This window comes from Dipodomys spectabilis, unplaced genomic scaffold (assembly GCF_019054845.1).
Source record: "Dipodomys spectabilis isolate Male_0828 unplaced genomic scaffold, ASM1905484v1 ptg000147l, whole genome shotgun sequence".
NCBI lineage: Eukaryota > Metazoa > Chordata > Mammalia > Rodentia > Heteromyidae > Dipodomys > Dipodomys spectabilis.
Window position 1 is genome coordinate 19,369,681 of NW_024870824.1, and position 22,159 is coordinate 19,391,839.

General features: G+C 36.5%; 1 protein-coding gene across 1 annotated transcript in view; it reads right to left on the bottom strand.

The window, feature by feature from the left end:
• The window catches only part of Adamts19 (ADAM metallopeptidase with thrombospondin type 1 motif 19), a 250,921-nt gene that overhangs the window by 104,810 nt on the left and 123,952 nt on the right, over positions 1 to 22,159 (bottom strand). Inside the window, exons 9-10 of the mRNA XM_042692116.1 lie at positions 13,343 to 13,483; positions 12,285 to 12,435 (exon numbers count right to left, since the gene is read on the bottom strand). Coding sequence (XP_042548050.1) covers positions 12,285 to 12,435; positions 13,343 to 13,483 — 292 coding nt within the window. The remainder of the gene's footprint in view (positions 1 to 12,284; positions 12,436 to 13,342; positions 13,484 to 22,159) is intronic.

Genomic DNA, 22,159 nt, shown 5'->3' on the forward strand with positions numbered 1-22,159 from the left:
TTTCTTTCATGTGATTGTTTCTAACACACTTATAAGATTATTTCTTTGTTGCTTTGTATTTCCTCTCCCACAGTGTAACCCCTGCTTTCACTGTATTTGATGTCGGTATAATTTGTGGAGGGGAAGGGGAAAAACAAATTGTTTAAATAGGGATACAGGTGGACCCATTGCAACAATGAGATGTACAAGTCATTATGTTGAAAACGAACTTTACAACTTTGGTGGGGGGTGGGGTGGGGAAGATTGGATGGGGGAGAGGGGAGGATGGGAACGGGACACAAAGGAGGAGGCTACAAAGCTTGATAAGAAATGTACTCATTATCTTGCCCATGTAATTGTAACCCCTCTATACAGTATTTTCACAATAAAAAAGAAAGAAAGGAAGAAAGAAAGAGAAAAAAAAGAATAAAAAGGTTACTATTTTATCTAATAGCCTAACTTCACACATGTAAATGAGGCATACCACTGGATTTATTGCTAATATTTCAATATGAAGTTTTAATTATAGATAAACTTTCTAAAACTAACCAAAAAAAAAAAAAAAAAAAAGAAATGCTATCAAAACAAGATTGAGATTCCACTTCACCCCAGTTAGAATGGCCATTATCAAAAATAATAATAACAGATGTGGGCAGGGATGGGGCCAAAAGGGAATGCTATTACACTGTTGATAGGAATGTAAACTTGCTCAACCACTCTGGAAAGCAGTATGGAGCTTAAAAGAGCTCCCCTATGACCCAACAGCAATCCCACTCCTGGGCATTTACCCAAATAATCGCAAAAAGCCATACTAAAGCCAGCCCAACCATGTTCATTGCAGCATTATATACCATAGTTAAAATATAGAATCAACCCAGTTGTCCCTCAGTGGATGAACGGATCAAGAGAAAATCTGATATATATATATATATATATATATATATATACATACAATGGAATTCTAGGCTATTGCCCCATTTGTAAGGAAATACAAAGAGTTGGGAAAAAATTATATTAAGCAAAGTAAGTCAGACCCAAAGAAACATAGTTTGTGTGGTTTCCCTCATTTATAATAGCTAGAATATATCTAGGATATATTCTATATATATTCTCTCTCTCTCTCTCTCTCTCTCTATATATATATATATATATATATATATATAGGCAAATAACAATGGCTCAATAGCTATGTGCATATGACCATATAAAATGATGCTTATTGAAATGAACCCCAAGAAATGGAAACAAGAGACTTTTTTAATGTACTGTTTGCAGTCCTTTCCCCCCCCCCCCCCAACACCCCCACCCACCGCTGCTTTGGTTAGTCCCAGTTACCACCGTTTTTGGTTTTTATACCCATTGTGTTATATATAAATTTATCTCATTTGAGGAAGCGAAGGGGAATCACGGAAATGGTTGCATAAAGAGTGAAGCAATTCAACAGTGACAAACACTAGACACTATGTTGGAAATGAGCTTTATAACTTAAGAGTGAGGAGAGTTGGTAAGGGAGTGGGAGAAAATGAGGGAGGAGGTAACACTGTTAAAAAAAATGTACTCATTACTGACTTATATCACTTTAACCCCTCTGTACATCACCTTTACAATAATTTATTTTTTTAACTGAGATCACTTGTCTCACAGCATGTCAGAGACCGAGACCTGGCAGTACAACCACAGACAGACCACTCTGGGCCTTTCTCTTGTCATAACAGAGGGTTCGGGGGATAGGAAGGGGACAGTCCTCTTTTCAAAAATGAGGGGATTACATTTAAACAATAACAAAGCATAATTTTTCTTTGCAGAAACAATTATTTATGTTTTAGCTTTGTGGAGGGGTGAAATTGTCAGATGCCTGAGGTTATGGCTGTGACCTGGGTTATTTTCTGTTATTTGCTGCTGGGTATAGCAGTTAAGTCATGACCACTTTGGGGACTCTTTGTCCTTGGCATGATTCCAAGAAGCTTTAGCCAGACTCACAGGGTCCCAAGGATGTCTGGGCCACTGCAGCCACACTTGGGCAGGACTGGAGCAAATGTGTGGGACCCTGTGGGTGTGTTCAGCAGATAAGAAACACCCACTTAACTGTTTATTTCATTTCACTTTCGTTTTTATAATGATAAGCAATTATGCAATTTTTATATTTTTTTTACAAGGTATAACCTTTAAGTATCTAAGTTTAAAAATAAAAATGTAATACAAATCTTGTTAAGGCATTAAGAAGGTGTTAATGAAACTTTCAGTGTTCACTATATCATGGGGATAAAATAACATTCTCATAAATAAAATGAAATAATAATAATATACCATTTAAAACTTCAAAAACTAAAAAGACCTTTTTCTATTCTAAAATTTTTTAAATACACAAAAAATTTTACCATTGAATTTTGTGGTTTGCAATGTACTTAGATCCTTTGGTTACCATGATTAAAGACTACCTCAAAAATCAGAATGAGGAATTTGAATGTATCTATGTATTTGTATGCTTCATTGTTCCAAGAAAATGCAATCTTATTAACTCTAACTATATTAAGAAAAACAAAGGTTTTCATTCTATTCCCTAGATATAACTGGTAAATTATAACCTGGGATTTGGCCAACTGCTTTTGTAAGTAAAGTTTTATTGGAACACATCCACAGCTCATTTACTTAATATAGTTAATTTCAGGTAGGGGAGCACATCTGAGTTGTAACTTTGACAAGTCTCATAATTTACTATCTGGATCATCAAATGAAAATCTGTAATGTAAAATGTAGACTAGACCTAAATCAGACATCTAAACATAGTTCACATCTTTTCTGTGTGTCAGTTTCCTGATATTTATTGAGCTCATCTATTGTTGGTTTTTTTCCTTAAGGGTTACCATTGTTTTCCAGTTTTTGGCACCCTAAATTTACGTATTTTTTATTTCATTATTATTAAGTAGTTGCATAAATTTGAACATCTTAATCAATCCTACTCCTTTCACCACTTTCCCCACTTCCAGCTTTTTCTGCTTATGTGGTGCTGAGGAATTGAACCGAGGGCCTCAGGCATGCAAGGCAAGCAGTCTACCACGAGCCACCTTCCCAGCCCCAGTAGAATTTTTTAAATGTTCGAATAATGCAAAGAATAAAGAAGAAAACTAAGAGTTATAATTGAAAGCAAATTTTAAAATGCTAGATCTAAATCCAAATGCCTAATAATTAAATATTACTACATTAAATAAGTCCAATTGAAAAGCCATGGCTATCAGAATAGATAAAACTAGTACTACAAGTAGTAGACGTGACTATCAAGCACGAACACTGGAAGTTAATTAATTTATTGGTTAGTTAGTTAAATGGTTGGGCATGTGTGGCTACTTGTGAGGCTGAGAATTGTAGGTTACAGTTGAAGGCAGCCTAAGCAGCATGGGTCATGAGAACCTTTTCCATCACCTGCCATACCAAGCGACCTGGGAGGCTGAGATTGAGAGGATCACGTTGTTAGGTTAGAAAATGCAAATGTCTGTGAGACTACGTCTTGGTGGAGGTGAAAAATGAGAAGAAAAATCATGCCATATGAAAAGTAAAAATCACAACTCCTCCTTGTAGCCCAGAGCCTGTACGTGGGGTGCCAGAGGCCAGCTCCCAGCCCCATGTGGGGGGAGGGTGGGAATACTGGCCAGCTGCTCCCAAGTTACTGGACAGGCACCCGCAGACACAAGGTGTTCGGGGAGCATCCCGGCTTCCTCCCACGTTTGTTTTTTCAGTCTGTTTCTCTGACTCATTTTCCATTCTTCTTCCAGGCCAGAGTCGCTGATCCCTTCTCCCTTGTTCCCCCACCCCCCCACCCCGGATATGGTAGGGAGCCCAGGGGCAGTAGACCAGAGGCCCATGGGGATGTGGATCCGGATGAGGGCATGGACCAGACACCCCTGCGCTCCCCTTCCTAGGATGCATAACCTACCTTCTCATTTTTACTTGCCCAGATAAAGTAGCTCTGTGTACATTAAAAAAAAAAAAAAAACTTGAGGAAGTGGCGCTGTAGCTCAAGTGGTAGAGCACTTGCCTTGAGCTGAAGAGCTGAGGGACAGTGCCCAGAGTTCAAGCCCCACGACCGACCAAAAAAAAAAAAAAAAACTTGAAAAATTAACTATGTGATGAATGAGAAGAGAGTCCTTAGTTTCAAATCTCGTCATATGACTGCCACGAAACCCATGTTCCACCACTCTATTTTGGTCTCTGTGACATTTTGTATGCATGGCAATTGGACACGTGAAGTGAGGAAGAGGTAAATCTATGAAATAATGTAAATTGTATTGAAATTTAAAAATATAACAATCACATGTATGTCTAACAATATAGATTTATTAAGTATGAACTAAAAAATGACCATGCGAGATAGGTGACCTACCTATGCAAATAGTAGACCTGTAGAAAAATGACCTGCATAAATCCATTAATAAGCACTTTGGCCTCATTATTTTTTCCAGACCTGGGGCTTGAACTCAGGGCCTGGGTGCTTTCCTTGAGCCTCTTTGTGCTCAAGGCTAGTGTTCTACCACTTGAGCCACAGTGCCATTTCTGGATTTTTCTGAGTAGTTTACTGGAGATAAGAGTTTCATGGACTTTCCTGCCAAGGCTGGGTTTGAACTGTGAACCTCAGATCTTAGCCTACTGAGTAGCTAGGATTACAGGTGTCAGCCACCAGCACCTGGCTGGCCTCATTTATTTTTTATAGAACACTAATAACAACAACTATGGAGAGGTATATTTATATGGAGAGATTATAATATCTATAACCTATTATTTTATATATATAATGTATCTATTATGCTTGCAGATATTATATATAACTTTACATATGTGATATATAGCTATTATATCTATATCTGTCTAAAGATAAAAAGATCCATGTGTAGCTATGTATTATACAGATATATTGATATAGATATTATAATAAATAATTATTAATTAGTCTTAAGAAACTTTAAAAGATTGAAATCCCACAGAGAATAATTTAGATTTAGGAGTGGAAAGTTTGATTTGAATATGATAGTAGATAAGTAGATAAGCACTTGAGAAAAAACTCAATTTTCCAAGCAGCAAAGTACAGGAATTCCAATTCTGATTAATGTGCATTATCAGTAATAATTTGGAATTTTTGAATCAAAACATAATGTTTTGAGTGTAATGACTTGAGTCTAGTATTGTGAGTGCAATGTACCATTAGAATGGGAATGCAGAAACAGAACTTTGTAGATTTAAATACTGTTTTTTGTTCCAGTGTTAGTACTACTGAGCATCCTTTAGAGGGCTTATTCTCCTTTCCAAATTGTATGTTTTTTTCCATTTTATTGAAGTGAATATTCTTTTATTGTAAACTATTAGAGGAATGTATGCATTACAAAATTCCATTTCTCAGCTACATGTTTATGAATATTTGCTTATATTCTTCAGTTTAATTGCTTATTTTCTTAACTTTCCTAAGAAAAAATTATTTTATTTTGACAAATCCCAACTTAGAATTTTTTGCTAATATTGTAGGGTTGTTTTCTTGGTTTTTTTTGTTTTTTGTTTTTTTTTAATGCTACTACTGTCCTTAAACTCAGAGCCAGGGACTCTCCTTTTTTTGTACTCAAATTGGCACTCTGCTAGTTGAGCCAGTTTCTCTTCCAGCATTTTTGTTGGTAAATTGGAGATAAAGGTCTCATAGACCATTTAGACTGGGCTGGCTTTGACTATTATCCTCAGTTCTCAGCCTTCTGAATACCTAGTAATATTACAATGTGAGCAATGCAGCATGACTTTTTTCTCTTGTCTGTTTTTTTTTTTTATTTTGGTACGATTCATATTTCTATGGTCCTAAGACAGAAATACTTTCTCTATATTTTTCTTCAAGTTTAATACTTTGATAGATTTTACACTGGAGAAAGAATGAATGTGATTTTTAAAGATGAAGACTCAGTTGAACCATGACTTGTTTAAAAGCTTTCCTTTACCCATTTTATTTCCTTGTCATTTTTGCTGAAAATCAATTACATATATATATGAGAATCTGTAACCAAACTTTTATCAATGAGTAGTGTTTCTTTTTTCTCCAGTACTACACTATTTGTTAAGGCATCTTTGTAGAGTAGGTCTTGATAATGTGGTGTGTGTGTGTGCTCCAACTTTTTCATGTTAAGCCTTTCTAAATCTAAATTCCTACTGCCCAGAATATTTCAGAATTCCAAAGTATGGAGACTCACTCTTCTGTAACACTTCACAAGACATCTTTATTTCAATAACTAATAGAAAAAGAACTTAAACTGAAAGTATGCACCTTCTCCCCTGACAGCCATATCTTAGAACTCAATTTGCTGCATCAGCAGCAGTTATCTAAGCTGAACAATCTTCCTTCCCCTGCCCCCACTGAACAAAGGCACCTGGCTGTCCTGGAAGAGAGCCTAAGACCATGGCCCTTGGTGGACACAGATGCTGTTGAATCTCAAGATAAGATTGCTCTCCTTGCCTTCTTCTCACTTTGCTTTGTCTGCCTCCCTGATTTCACGTTTTCTGCCAATATAATGAGACCCTAGTTGTGAGAGTCATTTCCTCTTCAGCCAGTTGGAAAGGAGACTTAGTTGCCCTCCCAGGTTTTACTCCTAAATAAAACCTTTTGGACTACTGAGGTCACCTTTCTGCTCTTTTCCTACAGTGACAATTTGGGAATAGATGGGAGGCATTATAAAGCTGTGTATATTTTGACAAATCTAATTGATCTAAAAAAATGTACAATTGGAATTTTCTGCATGAGTTTTTTTTTAGAAACTGTATGATTCATTCATACCAGAAAATTTTCTCTACCTGTAATAGCTAAACAAATATAGTGTGCCCAGTTTAGGAGCAAGAGGAAGAACTGAAATTTCCTGGAAGTTTTTGACTTTAACATACTTCCTTTTCCCTCTTAAAAAATATGAAGAGGGGCTACATTGACAAGGCCACTTCTTATTGTTTCTAGGGAAACTCTATTTTCCTACATGTCTGTATTTCCAGACAGGATATGTAAAGTGAGAAAGGTGTTATAATGGTTCCATCACAAGATGCCAGATGACCTGAAGGCATCAATTGCTTAGGACTCAGGAAGAGGCTATCCAAGAACTTAGTCCCTAATTCTAAAAATTTACACAGAAGACTAAGCAATAATTTGTAGGGCTCAATATGTTTCATAAGCATCACTACATCTCTGACTTTTAACATTTTGCAGATAGAAGTTGGTATCCTAAAAGCAAATTTATATCATTAATTAGATCAGTAGTATACTACGCTGAAATCTCTGGTGCTTGGGTTTTATTTGTTGCTTTGTCTTCATCTTCCTAAACTTTCAATATTATATTGATCTTGGTCTCAGTCCTTAAATATTTTCTCTCTTCTATCTAGTTTACTTTGTACTTTGTAGAATTATCATTCACTGTAATATCCTCAATATCACCCAATTAATGATATTCAATGTTGTTTTTCTGTTGTATTGTTAGGACAGGACCCAGTACAATACTTTGAAAGCAAGGTATGTATATGAATATATATATATATATATATATATATATATATATATATATATGGTTTCTATGTCATGCATACTGCATTGGAATATAAAACTTGAGAGAATGCTTTGAACAATGGCTCATGTATGTAAAGCAAGATTCATAAAAAGCCGAGAGATTGTAATTTAAGGTCAGACAAGGCAAAATGTTTGCAAGACCCCACCTTAAAAAGCCAGTAACGGTGGTACACATCCATAATCCCAGATATGCCTGACAGCAGAATCATAGTACAGTAGAATTACAGTATAGTCTGGCCCTAAAGCAAACACAAAGACAAATAAACCTAAAACCCTTTCTGAAAAATAGTGAAAGCAAAAAAATGTGGGTCAAGTGGTAAAGTGCTTGCCTAGAATATACAAAGCTCTGAGTTCAAACCTTAGTGCTGGGGAGCAAAACAGTTGAGAGAAGAAAAAGGCTATTTTGAATACTTAATATCATAAACGAAGTTTAAGATCTTAATACTTAGCATCTTAAGTTAAGTTTATTAGCTTAGGGGCTGGGAAGGTGGCTCAGTGGTAGAGCGCTTGCCTTGCACACATGAGGCCCTGGGTTCGATTCCTCAGCACCACATAAGCAAAAAGAAAAAAAAAGCCGGAAGTGGCGCTGTGGCTCAGTGGTAGAGCTCTAGCCTTGAGCTGAAGAGCTGAGGGACAGCGCCCAGGCCCAGAGTTCAGGCCCCACGACCGGACCCAAAAAAAAAAAAAAGAAAGTTTATTAGCTTAGTCAGTTTAGATGTTAGTTGAAATAAGGCAACATCCTAGGATTTGGATAAATAGATTTTATTTTATTTTACTTTTTAAGTTTTTTAATCTGGTAGATGAACTAGAATGAATATGGTCAGTGTCGTTTATTTGTAAGTATGAAATAGACCAAAGAAACCTGTTGAAAGTGTTTTAAAAGGGAATTTGAGATAAGGGTAATGGAGGAAGTGAAGTTGATTATTATACATTGTATACATGTGTGGAAATGTCACAATAAAATCTTCATATAAAAAATACTGCTAATAAAAATCATAGGGAAGAACGCAGTATGGAGGTTCCTCAGAGGAGTCCACATAGAGCTCCCCTATGACTCAGCAATCCCACTTTTAGGCATTTACCAAAATGATCACAAACAAGGCCATATTAAAGCTACCAGCACAACTAGGCTTATTACAGCATTATTCACCATAGCTAAGCTATGGAACCAACCCAGATGCCCCTCAGTAGCTGAATGGATCATGAAAATGTGGTATATATACATACAATGGAATTCTATGTCTACATCAGAAAGAATTACACCACCCCCTTAGTTAAGAAATGGAAAGACATGGAAAAAATTATATTAAGTAAAGTAAGCCAGACACAAAGAAACATAGTGCCATGGTTTCCTTTATCTGCAATAACTAGTATATGTCTAGGACAAGCAGAAGAGGTCAAAAGCTATGTACTTAGCTGATGCTAAGTGAAATGAACCCCAAGATAGGGACACAAGAGATTTTTATCTTTCTTGCTATTCCTGTTAATATATTTATAATGTACTATGTGATTTGTTTCTTTGTATGTTCTTCTCCGATGTATATCCCCTGTTGTGACTGTATTTGATTCCACTATCCTGTATCTTATATATACATTTTTCTAATTTGGGGAGGGGAAAAGAAATAACAAAATGCTGAAATAAGGATACAGGAGGATGACCCATTGTAACAATGAGATGTATAAGACAGGACACTATGTTGAAAACAAACTTTACAACTTTGCGGGGGGAAGGGTAGATAGTAGGAAGAAGGAGTCGGGGAGGTGGGGAGGGAAGGGATGGTAGGAGAAAAAAAAGGAGGGGGTAACAATGCCCGATAGGAAATGGATTCATTACCTTACTCATATAACTATAACCCCTCTGTACAGTATCTTTACAAGAATATATATTTAAAAAAAGGAAATATGCATGACATATACAACCCATTAATGTTTTAGTCTGATTTTAAGGATCAAATGAAATAAAAATGTTATAGCTCATAAAGCCTTTAAATGTAAAATAAAATCATAGAGAGGGATTTATTGTGATCCTTCCATACATGGAAATAAAATAAAATACTTTGATGATGATGATGATGATGATGGCATATCATTAAAATGTAAAGTTTAATTGCTTTTACAAAATAGTGATTTGTGCCTCTGCTGTAGCATACCTGTGGCTGAGTTGTGTATACAAAAGAGAGATTCATTTTCCACAGTTCTGAAGCTGAGAGTTCAGTATCAAGGCATAAACACACGTTGAGACATGGGATAGAAGAGAGAGCAAGATGGGATCAGATACACCTTTACGAAGGCATTTTTATGAAAGAACTCATCCAGTCTTGAGAACAAAATCCTCATGGCTTAGTTACCTTTTATGGACCTATCTTATAGTACTGTTAAAAGGCAATTAAATTTCAACATAGACTTTGCAAGGGACCAATGTTCAAATAACAGCAAAATCTTTTTTAAATGCCCTCAAATTTACTAAAGTTATGTTTATAGTTAATCATTTATTGAATTTTTCTGACATTTGCCATCGTTTATCAAAGTTGAACTTTCTCCATTACTCAGCTCTCTGTTCACTAACCTTACCTAAAACTCCACTAGAAAGTCAGCCACAGACAGCTTATCTTGTTGTCTTGTTGTCTTATCTTGTTGTCAAGAATAATTTGAGCATACATCAGACTTGACATTGTCTACTGCCAGGAGGTAAGTTCAAAGTGAAAGGTAAGATAAGCAGATGGTCTCATCTGGTCAGTATAACTGTAAGATCTGCTCCAGCTACACTTACTACACAAGGTGCTGTGGTCCAAGTGTCACAGGTGTGCCATTAAGAATCATAATTGCAGAGCTGGGCGCTGTTGGCTCATGCCTGTAATCCTAGCTACTCAGGAGGCTGAGACCTGAGGATCTTGGTTCAAAGCCAGCCTGGGCAGGAAAGTCCGTGAAACTCTTATCTCCAATAAACCACCAGAAAACTAGAAGTGGCACTGCTCAAGTGGTAGAGTGCTAGCATTGAGCAGAAGAGCTGAGGGTCAGTGCTCAGGCCCAGCGTTCAAGGCCGACAACCGATAAAAAAAAAAAGAATCATAATTGTATACTTAAATAGTTACACACTTATATCCTTATTAACACATCACATTTGAGGCAATTTGAATACCTCACATTTATTTGAAGTATAAATAAAATATTCCCTAAATACCAAACCTGCATAAACCACTGGGAGCCACACTAGAGAAACAACTATTTCATGGATCAAGTGCCACATGCTTGGAGTTGACGGGATGTAAATAATAAATGATAGGAAAAGCAGAGCAGAAAACAGACACCAATGACTCACCTGTAATCCTAGCTATTCAGGAGGCTTATACCTGGAGGATTGTTGCTGGAATACAGTCTGGCAGAAAAGCCTGTGAGACTCCATCTCCAAAACAGCCATCAAAAAACAGAGCTGTAGGCATGGCTCAAGTGATAGAACACCAGCTGTTAGCAAGGTGAAGGCCCTAAGTACAAGCCTCTCTCAAAAAAAAAGTAGAATAAGAAAGCTATCCAAAACACCCTAATTGTAAACAAGGTCAAACCCCCTGGAGGAAGAGACAGAAATTTTGTCAGGACTGCAAAACAGCAAAATTTTGGGGATTCTAACACAATTTACTCCCAATTTGAGTATCAATGCATTCCTTAAATACAGAGAGACAGAGAGAGAGAGAGAAACAGAGACAGAGGGAGAGAGGGAGGGAGGGAGAGGAAGAGAGCGCACTGGGAAAAGCTTGGAACAGAGGTAGCAGGAAGATAGAAAAGAAATACTATAAAGTAAATAGAGGTAAAATTCTTACCAAAAAAGAGACCCTTTTACTTCTCCTTGTAGATTTCTATATCTAATACAACTGCCTTCAGAGTCATTATTGAACATCTGAATACTAAGATATAGACACTACTCAGTTTATTATCATACATCATTTTTCTCTAGCCTAGTTAGAAGTGTACTCTCATTTTAAAAATCATACTTCTGATTTTTTTAATTTAAAAGCTATGTGCAATAACTGTAATCCTAATGACCTTGGATGATCAAGGTTTGAGGCCAGCCTAGGCAAAAAAAATTCTTAAGACCCTCATCTCAACTGTCTGTGTACACTATTGCACGCCTGTTACCCTAAAAGAAAGCATAAGGAGAGTCATAGTCCAGGATTGTTTAGGCAAAAAAAAAAAAAAAAAAAAAAAAAAACCCACAAAGACTAGAGAAAAGTCTCAAGTGGTAGATAACCTGACCACCAAGTACAAGTGTGAGCTGAAATCCTTATACTACCAATTATACACACACACACACACACACACACACACACACACACACACACATACACACACACACACACACACACATCTCAGATTGACATGTATAGTTCAAAGACTGAAATATACAACTGTCTTTTCACAACTACACACCCATATATTATTTCATTGCAGTTTCCCCCATTAGCACATAAGAAACTATGACAATTAAAACAGAATCATTGACTTGATATACCACAAAAAACTTCTGTGACTTAAGTGTAATTTGAAGTAGAGTTAGTTGTTGTGTTCTTTTCTATTAAAAAGCTTCTCTTCAAAGGTACAAAGAGGAAAATGTATAAATATTTTCTTAGAATATTACTCTTTGAAGGGCTGGGAGGCTTTTGACCCACAAATTCTATACAACTTAATACTTCTGAACAGTGAAGGTGGATTCTTGGAAAAAGTCTTAGCTGAACACAACACTTACCTGTTTCTCTTCACAAAAAGAGGCTGAGGGCCCAAAGAGAATCTGACATTGCTCATCAGCAGTGTAGGTCGTCCCTAGCAGTTTGGAGGGAACCATCACGGAATTCACACTCTGAGGATTTGTCTGCAGCAAGCAGCTACTTGCCTTTGACCTGGCAGCATTTGTAAAGTTTTTAAGTCAATGTAAAATATTTCTATGATTAGTTAGCAAAAGAACTTGAAAACAAAATTGTGTCAAGCATTTGGCTTGACCTTGGGACCTGAACACTGTCCTTTATCATTTTTGCCTAATGCTGGCAGTCTACCATTTGGGCCACTGCTCCACTTCTGGATTTTGTTGGTTAATTGGCTTCAAACTTCAATCCTAAGAACTCAACCTCCTAAGTAAGCTAGGATCACAAGTATGAGCCATCTATAATTATATAATTCTTTAAAATCTTGCAAATTTTAAAGTAATTTTAATATTATGAAAAGATTTCTTGCTAGATACTAGGTGAGCAACATCTAAATTTTTATTTAGATGTTTTCTTATAAAAGTTATAAGAAGCCAGGCACTGGTGGCTCACTCCTCTAGTCATAGCTACTCAGGACACTGAGTCTGAGGATCATGGTTCAAAGCCAGTCCAGGCAGGAAAGTCTATGAGACTCTTATCTCCAACAAACCCCTAGAAAACTGGAAGTGGTATGTATTGTGGCTCAAAATGGTAGAGAATTAGCCTTGAGTGAAAATGCTCAGAGACAGTTCAAGCTCCCCCTCTCCCCCCACCAAGTAAAAGTTATAAGAATGAATGCATATAGATGAATTCTTTATAATTTTAAGATTATCTCAGTAAATAATAATAACTGTACAAATTGAAAAAAAAAGAAACTAAAAATTAGATATGTTAAGTAACACATCTCCTTCCAGGCCATGGGGCAATAGACAGTCCAAGAATGGAATCAAATGCTTTCAATTATACCCTGGTAGTGTGTTTATTTATCATGTTGCCTGTCTTGGCCAGCAGTAGATCAGGCACACAAAAACATTCACAATGAAACAGAAAGAAATGGCTTTTGTACCTGAGAAATCGTTCCAAGTCTTGCTTGCTACACCCAGACCAGGAAACATCACCAAGATTTTGCCCTTTAATCCATTCACCAGACATGATATGAAGACCTTCAGCACAGGAGGGGTGGTCATTGTCATGATTGATCCCCATACTGGTTTAGAATATAATTAATAAAATGATTAAATAAATATAATTTTAAAACTTTTCATTACTGCAATTCAATTATAGTTAAAATACTTACTTGGAAAAAAATTGTGTTTATTCAATTAGTGCTAGAGTTATAAAGTTCACACTTCTACAGAGCTATAGTAATGAAAACATCTTAGTAGTGGCAAAAAAAAAAAAAAAGAAAGGAAAGGAAAAAGAAAAAACCCAAAGAAACAATTTTTTAAAAAACAGGCTTCAAAAACAATGGAACATAATAGAAGACCCAGAAATTAACTCACAGACCTATAGCCTCTAACACTTGACAAAGAAACCAAAAACTTAAGTTGTAAAACAGTGTCTCCATCAAATGGAGATGGGAAAATTTGGAAATTCACCCACATAAAGCTGAAATGGACCCTTATTTATCACCTTGCACCAGCATCAATTCAAAATGGATCAAAGACCTGGATAAAAGACCTGAAACCATTTCAAGAACCAATGAGTGCAGCAGTATTAGGACTCCTTGGCACAGAAAAGAACTTTCTGAGTAAGATCTAAGACAGCAATTCAAAGAAAGACTTGATTAATAGAACTGCATCAAACAGTATCAAAGGATATAACTAGTAAGCTAAAAAGACAACCTACAGAATGGGAAAATGGAATATATCATCAACTCGATTAATAAAAGGAGTCTTCTCAGAAGAAGTAAAATGAGGTGATAGACACAGGAAGAAATACTCAATATCTCTGGCCACAGGAAGAAATACTCAATATCATGGCCATAAAGAACATGCAAAACAAACAAGATTGTGATTCCACCTCATTCCAGTAAGAATGACCATTATCAAGAAAACAAATGATAATAGGTGCTGGAGAGAATGTCACAAAAGAGAAAAACTAATATACTGTCGATGGAAATGCAAAGTTGTTCGATCACTCTGGAAAACAGTATGGTGGTTCCTCAAAATATTAAACATAGAACTACCTTCTAATATATCAGTTCCATTCCTATGCATTTATCCAAAAGATTACAAATCAGGATACAGTAAAGCCACCAGCACAAACATGTTGATTGTAGCACAATTCATCATATCCAGGGTATGGAATCAGCCCAGATGTGCTTCAATGGATGAATGGATCAAGAAAATGTGGTATAAATACATAATGGAATTTTACTCATTCATTAGAAAAATAATATTGTACCACTTGTAAATAAATGGGAAGAGTTGTAAAGAAAAGGAAAAAGTTATATTATATGAAGTAAGTCAGGCCTAAAGGGACAAAGGATGCATATTTTCCTTCATATGTGGATGCTGGATTTAACTTATAAACTTCTAAGTAAATACATTGGGTGGCTTGCAAGTGAATATAGATGTAATAACTGACATAATAGTAGATTCAGGGAAGAACTCAAATTTCATAAAAAGGCAAAGTCAAATTTCAACAAAATAAACGCCAGGAAGTAGGTAATTGAAAGGAGTTGGGTCGGGCCAAGGTGAATAGTCAAATGAAAAGATGAAGATGAGAATGCAGTCAAGAATTCAATGTATAGCCTACAAAATTAAGAAGAGTGAAATAGAGGGTACTAGGGGAAGTTATGCGTGAGAGTGTTGAAAGGGATGACATGATGACATTTGATTAAAACGCACTGTATTCATAAACTGCTTTGTAAAATGCCAACTCCTTTGTACAACTACTTAACTGAGATAAATACTACTTAAACTAAAATAAAGACATGAAAAAAACAGGATTTTAGATTGCTTTATTTATTGTTTTATTTTTTTATTTTATTTTGTCTACTGTGGTCTTGAACTTGGAGCCTGGTGCTGTCCCTGAGCTCTTTTGTTCAAGTCTAAAGCTCTGCCAATTTGAGCTACAGCACCATCTCCCAATTTATTTTATAACTGTATATCCTGCTATAACTTAAACATTTTTCTTACATATAGAACATTCTCTAATCAAAGTACCAACTACATGCTTAAGTTACATATCAAAAGATAGATTAGTTATATTTGTATCAATGAAACATAAAGGTCATAAAATTTTCTTTATCTAATCTATATCCTTGGGGTTTTTTTGTGAATCAATGCATTTTTCTTTCTTTTTTGGTGCCAGACCTGGGGCTTGAACTCAGGAATTGAGCACTGCCCTCAACTTTTGTGCTCCAGGCACAACAGTTATGCCTGAATGCTTTTTGGTGATTAATTAAAGATAAAAGTCTCAGGTATTTTCCTGCCCAAGCTGGCTTTGACTGGTCATTTCCTGGGTGAATCAATTTTTTTTTTTTTTAAATCAAGGTCTCAAATCACATTACACTATTAATTATTCATGTTTCACCATCTGCTGCATTCCACCATTTTCCTTCTATCTCAAGTGGCAGACAGTCATTTCTTTCTTGGCTATCTTTAATTTTTAAAAAAATTTTAAGTAGTGATACAGGTGGACCCATTGCAACAACGAGACGTACAAGTCATTATGTTGAAAACGAACTTTACAACTTTGGTGGGGAGAGGGGAGGGTTGGAGGGGTGGGGGGAGGGGATGTGAAGGGGAAACAAAGGAAGAGGCTACAATGCTTGATAAGAAATGTACTCATTATCTTGTAATTGTAACCCCTCTGTACAGTATTTTCACAATAAAATTTATTGTCAAGTTGATGTACAAAAGGGATTACAGTAACGTAAGTAAGGTAATAAATACATTTCTTGTTGAACTTGTTATCCCCTCCCTCATTTTTCTCCCACTTTCCCTCCCTCCTAATCCCTCTGGACCAGATGTAAGTGAATATTGCTGTTGCATAGATTCCCCCTTTGTCCTTTGTTTCACCATCTTGTTGTTCCCCTTCCCATTCCTAGTTCAGATAAATGTATATACGATACTCAGGGTACCAAAATCGAATAAAGTGACAACAAGGGATAAACCATAGGGGGCTAAACACAAAAGAAAAATAAAATCACTTAGTACATTAAAAACAAAAACAAAGAAAAATGTTGTGTCCATGTCTTGGAGTTCATTTCACTTAATATCATCTTATATAGTCATATGTACATAGCTGTTAAGCTATTCTGCTTATCAGCTAAGATTATTCTAGATGTATACTAACTATTACAAATAAAGGAAACCATAAAGATCCAGAAACACCACATATCAAAGAAAGGTTGGACAAATATGATCACGTTTACTGTAGAGCTTCTGCATGGCAAAGGCTAGCAAGATCAGTAGAAAGCCCTCAGATTGGGAGAAGATCTTCACTAGCCAAGCAACAGACAAAGGCATCATATCTAAAATATACATAGAACTCAAAAAATTAAATTCCCCCCAAAACAAATCCTCAAAGAAATAACTGCCTGATTAATATGTGGGCTAAAGACTTAAAGAGAGAATTCTCTGTAGAGGAAATAAGAATGGCCAATAGACAGACAGAGGAAGAAAGGCTCAACATCTCTGGCTATAAAAGAAATGCAAATCAAAACAACCATTGAGATTCCACTTCATCCGAGTTAGAATGCTAAAATCAAGAAATATAATAACAACAGATGATGGAGGGGGTTGTGCTGTTGGTGGGAGTGTAAACTTATCCAATCACTCTGGAAAGCAGTGTGGAAGTTCCTCAACAGAGGAACCTCTATGACCCAGCAATCCCACTTCTGGGCATTTACCCAAATGACCACAAATAAGGCCACACTATCGCCACCAGCACAATCATGTTTATCGTAGCATTATTTACCATAGCTAAAATATGGAATCAACCCAGATGCCCCTCAGTAGATGAATGGATCAAGAAAATGTGGCATAGGGTGTTCCGGGAAGATGGCGGAGGAGAAGCTGGAATCTGAACAAGCTCTCGCATAAAAAGCAGTTTTAGAGTTCCAGTGAACAGTCCTAAGCCAGAGAATCACACCAAGTGTGCCATCACAGGACAGAGAGTTAGACAAGAGAGGGAAAGCCAAGGCAAGAAGACACATCTGAGCGCTTGCCAGCAGCTGCGGCGGCAGCGGCAGGGTCGCAGCGGAGACCGCAGCCGCGGCCATACCTGAGCGCTCACACAGAGAGTCCAGGACGAAGGAGCCAGACGCAGCGGGTGAGCGGATTCTACTCAACACCAGCAAGAACCGACAAGGAGCAGACATCTTCATCCTGCAGTTTGCAGACCAGAGACGACCCAGGATCCAAGACTCGGCGTGAGTAGAAGCCCGACTTCCTCACTCCTTCTCAGGGAGCAGAGGAGGGAAGGCCACCCCTCCTCCCCAGCACCGGTGATCTCCATCTTGGATACTGACAAAGCTCGGAGGAGCTGCCAGCTCCAACTCAGGCCTTGGAATAAAACGAGCCATTTAGCAGGTCACAAGAACTTAACGGCGAAGTGACCTGCCAGACTCAGCTCCATCCAGGGAAAAGTCACCCAGCTCAGGCGCCAGCCATTGGAGTGGCTTTCCGCACTGGGTAACCAGAGCCAGAGGCTGCCCCTCCCCCTAGCAGCCTCAACAATCAATTGAAAAACAGAAACCCTGAGAATGGCTTCAGGCTGGGCTCTGTGAGTTTTTTCACAAAATAGCCCCAGGGAAAAGCTACTGTTTGTTGAAAGGCCTCAACTCTACCAGAACCTAGCCTCATCACCCCTCTTTTGTGATTCTCAAAGCAGATCACCCTCCCATTAAACTAATCTGGGAGGGGGATCTCAAAATCTTGGGTAAAGCAGAGCATTTTTCTGCCTGTTCGAACAAACTGACTTAAGAAACCAATCAAGCCACAGGACCTCAAGCTGACCAGAGACTCCAACAAGAGGCTGGTTACAGACAAAAGGGAGATACAGGATTCTTCCCACCCCTCCCAAAAAAATAAAAAAAAAAAAAAAATCAAAGAACTTTTTTTTTTCTTCTTCTTCTTTTCTTTTTCCTTTTTTTTTTGGTACCTTATATTTATAAAAAAATTTTTTTCCTTTTCTAAAAATTTTATTAATCTTTAATTTTTGCCTTTTTTGAAAAAATAATTGTTTTCCAGTAACTTTTTTTTCCCTCTTATAATTTTTATTTTAGGAATATGTGAATGTGCGTTTTCCTTTCTTTTCTTGTCTTCTTTCTCTTTTTCTTTCTTTCTTAACTATCTTTTTGTTTTTTGTCTAGCTCACTGAACTTCTGATCTTTTTTTCTCCCTTTCTCATTCTTTCCACCTTTCCCTCTCTTTTGATCTTCTTTATGTGACTTAACTCTTGTCCTGCACATCCTCAGATAAACCCGTAGTTAACTAGTAGACCCTATCCCCCCTTGTGTACACACTTAATCCACAAATTTATTACTCAATTCAAAACCTCTGAGACTTAAATTCATTAATAGCAGTACTACCTCTTTATACCTATATAATATTTTAAGCATTTTTTTTTAAGTTTTTCACTTCTCCTCTATGTTCCTTCCCTTCTCTTAATATACTCACATTCCTCTCTAAATAGATGGTCTTTTAATCTCCATAATAATATTAATTTTTACGTTTCTATTTTTTTCTGGTCTCTTTTCATTTCCCTTTCCCTTTCTTCTTTTTCTCTCTCTCTCTACTTGCATCCTACCCAACCTATTTCCTGCATTGGGATTAGGACATAGTTAACTCTCCCTGTGCCTCCCCACACCAATCTATTACTATTTTTTACCCACATCTCTCCCTAACCCTAATAATTTCTGGTTTTCCAAATTCTTCTCTGCGGTCTGGTATCACATGGAGGCTGAACAACACACTGCTGAATCACGAGTGGGTCATGGAAGAGATTAGAAAGGAAATTCAAATGTTCATGCTATTCAACGAAAGTGAACACACAAATGACCAGCTCCTCTGGGACACAGCAAAGGCAGTACTCAGAGGCAAGTTTATAGCTCTGAGCTCCTACATCAACAAATTGGAGAGATCTGAAACTAACAATTTAATGACACATCTAAACCTCCTTGAAAAAGAGCAGCAAGATAAACCCCAATCCAGTAGACGGAAAGAAATAATCAAAATTAAATCAGAATTAAATGAATTAGAATCCAAAAAAACTATAGAAAGAATCAACAAAACAAAGAGTTGGTTCTTCGAAAAACTTAACAAAATTGACAGACCCTTAGCAAATCTTATCAGAAAAAGAAGAGAACACACCCAAATTAATAAACTCAGAGATGAGAATGGAAACATCACCACGGAAACAACCTAGGTTTGTCAACTGTTATCTCCTTTGTATTCCTATTGTCATAGGTACAGAGAATTATAAAACAATCTTTTTTAATATATAGTTTTTATTGTGAAGATACTGTACAAAGGGGTTACAGTTACCTGAGAAAGGTCATGGGTCCATTTTTTATTGAACATTGTTACCCCCTCCTTTGGATAAAACAATCTTATTAGACAATCTTGATACTTACTAGTGTTATTATAGAAATATATGCCTCTAATCTTTACTGACCTCTTCTCTTTCTCTTCTTCTACTCTTCTATCCCAGTAAGATCTATGTAAAACCAAATCTTTCCTTGCTATTTTGTGTTCATATTCCCTAGTATAGCAATTTTCATCTCCTTAGCCTGTCATGAAACCCTCAATCTCCTTTCACATCTGTGTGCATTCTCTCCTTAGTAATAACATATGAGTTGTTGTTATCAATTATTTTGTTTTTTAATCCTCTATGAATTGTTACTTAGCATTTCTTTTTAAATTTTATTTTACTGTAAGAGTGATATACGGAGGGGTTACAGTTACATAAGTAAAGCAATGAGTACATTTTTTGCTGAACATTGTTACCCCCCTCATTTTCTCTCACTTTCCCTCCCTGCCAACACCTCTTTCCCTCCCACTCCCCAAGTTGTCATTTCCAACATAGTGTCTTATGAGTATCACTGTTGCCACAGGTTACTTAGCATTTCTTATGCACTATATAACATTTTAGAGTCTTTATAATGTAGTAAACAATCCTATGGGATAAAAAAACATCTATTTTTCCTATATACAAGTTACATAAAGTTACACAAGGAAAACCTGGAATATGAAAATGCCTTAATAATGAGCTTCAGGTGACAAGCCTTTGTACACTGGCATTTACATGTTATATATCCTCTTCATCTCATGAGGTGGTTTCCTTCAGCCCCATTGCCTGGACAAAGTAATTCAGATTCTTCTATGATTCTTTAACTAGAACCAACTCATCTACTCCTATTACCTGTTCTTCACCAGGATTTTGTGAAACCAATTGGTAGATGTTTTCTACATTCTGTTATATATTATTTACTTTTGGTTAACTTTCCAAATTCTTGAGGACAAGGTATTTTGCTACTCTCTAATCCCCATATTAAGCTATGGTGTCATGAAGAAATATCTCAGATAAAAATTTATATAACTTATTAGCTAAATATATAATAATCATATAATAATGAAAATTTTATAAGAATATATGTGCTATACTTTACAGCACTCAATTTAAAGAATTATTAAGCTTGTGTCCAGGTATCACAACTAGACCATGTAAGTTCATTTTCATTAACATAAATTAAAATATGATCAAGAATTGTTACATTGTGATATGATTATATGTCACAGTTTTAAGAAGGAACTAGTATAATAATAATTTCTATCCCTGTCATCAATAAGCAAAAAAAACTCTAAACATGTACTAAATAAACTAATACATGTATGTAAAGAAACATGCATGGGTTTCCTCACTTGTCAAATATAATATTCTCGCTGCTTCATGAAGGTTTCATGAGGACTCGGCAGAGTCCTGTGTGCTGAGGCACTGACTCAGAGAAATCCCATCGTATGATTCTCATTTAACAAAAGACACAAAATGCAAACTTACCATAGGGGAATTTGTTCTTTTTCTTTATCTGTTGAAAGTGTAGACTTAGCAATCCATTTGTTTACTCTGCTATTTTCTACTAAGATTCTGGCTGTAGCCATCCCTAGGCATACCCACAGCCACATATCCACAGCCACTCTTTGTGAAACATACTTAACTCCATGGCATGGAGTTCAAACCACTGCTGTTGTTTTTGTAAAGTAGCTGGTCTTTTTCAGAAATAAAAAATCTTCCCAAGTAATATTTCTATCATTGGACTACTTCAGGTTTTAGGAATTTGGATATTACTCACAGGAGTTTAACATGATTTTGAAATTGAAAACATCGTAACCTTTCATCCAAACTATATTTTCTTTTTGGGCCCTGATTGTCATGTTACAAATTAAACTCACAACATTTGGTGATCCAGCTTTTGTCTACTGTTATTTCAAAATTTTTAAAGCTATATAAACTGGAACAGAAAAGATTATCACTAAATTAGAAAGGCACTTTTTTGAAAAATAAACATCTGGGGGTATCAGGAGACACTACTCAGTCTTGATTCTACAAGTTGTAATAAAATAATTAATTGTGAAACTTTAGGCAAGTTACTGTACTAGTCATTTACAATATCATTTAATCCTCATGTACACCCAAAATGCTTTTATTGTAGTGATTTCTAGTTAACAGATGGGAAGGCACTGAGGTTAATAGAGGTGTTGTGACTCAGGTCCAGGCAACCTGAGTTCAGACAGACAAAACTCAAAACCACCACCACTTCTTTTTTCTAGATCAAGCTCCATTTCACTGCCCATTTATTGTGTCCTGAATAAGTTTCAATGCCTGTCCTGTTTTAGGAGAAACACACCTCTATATAGACACCTTTGTAACC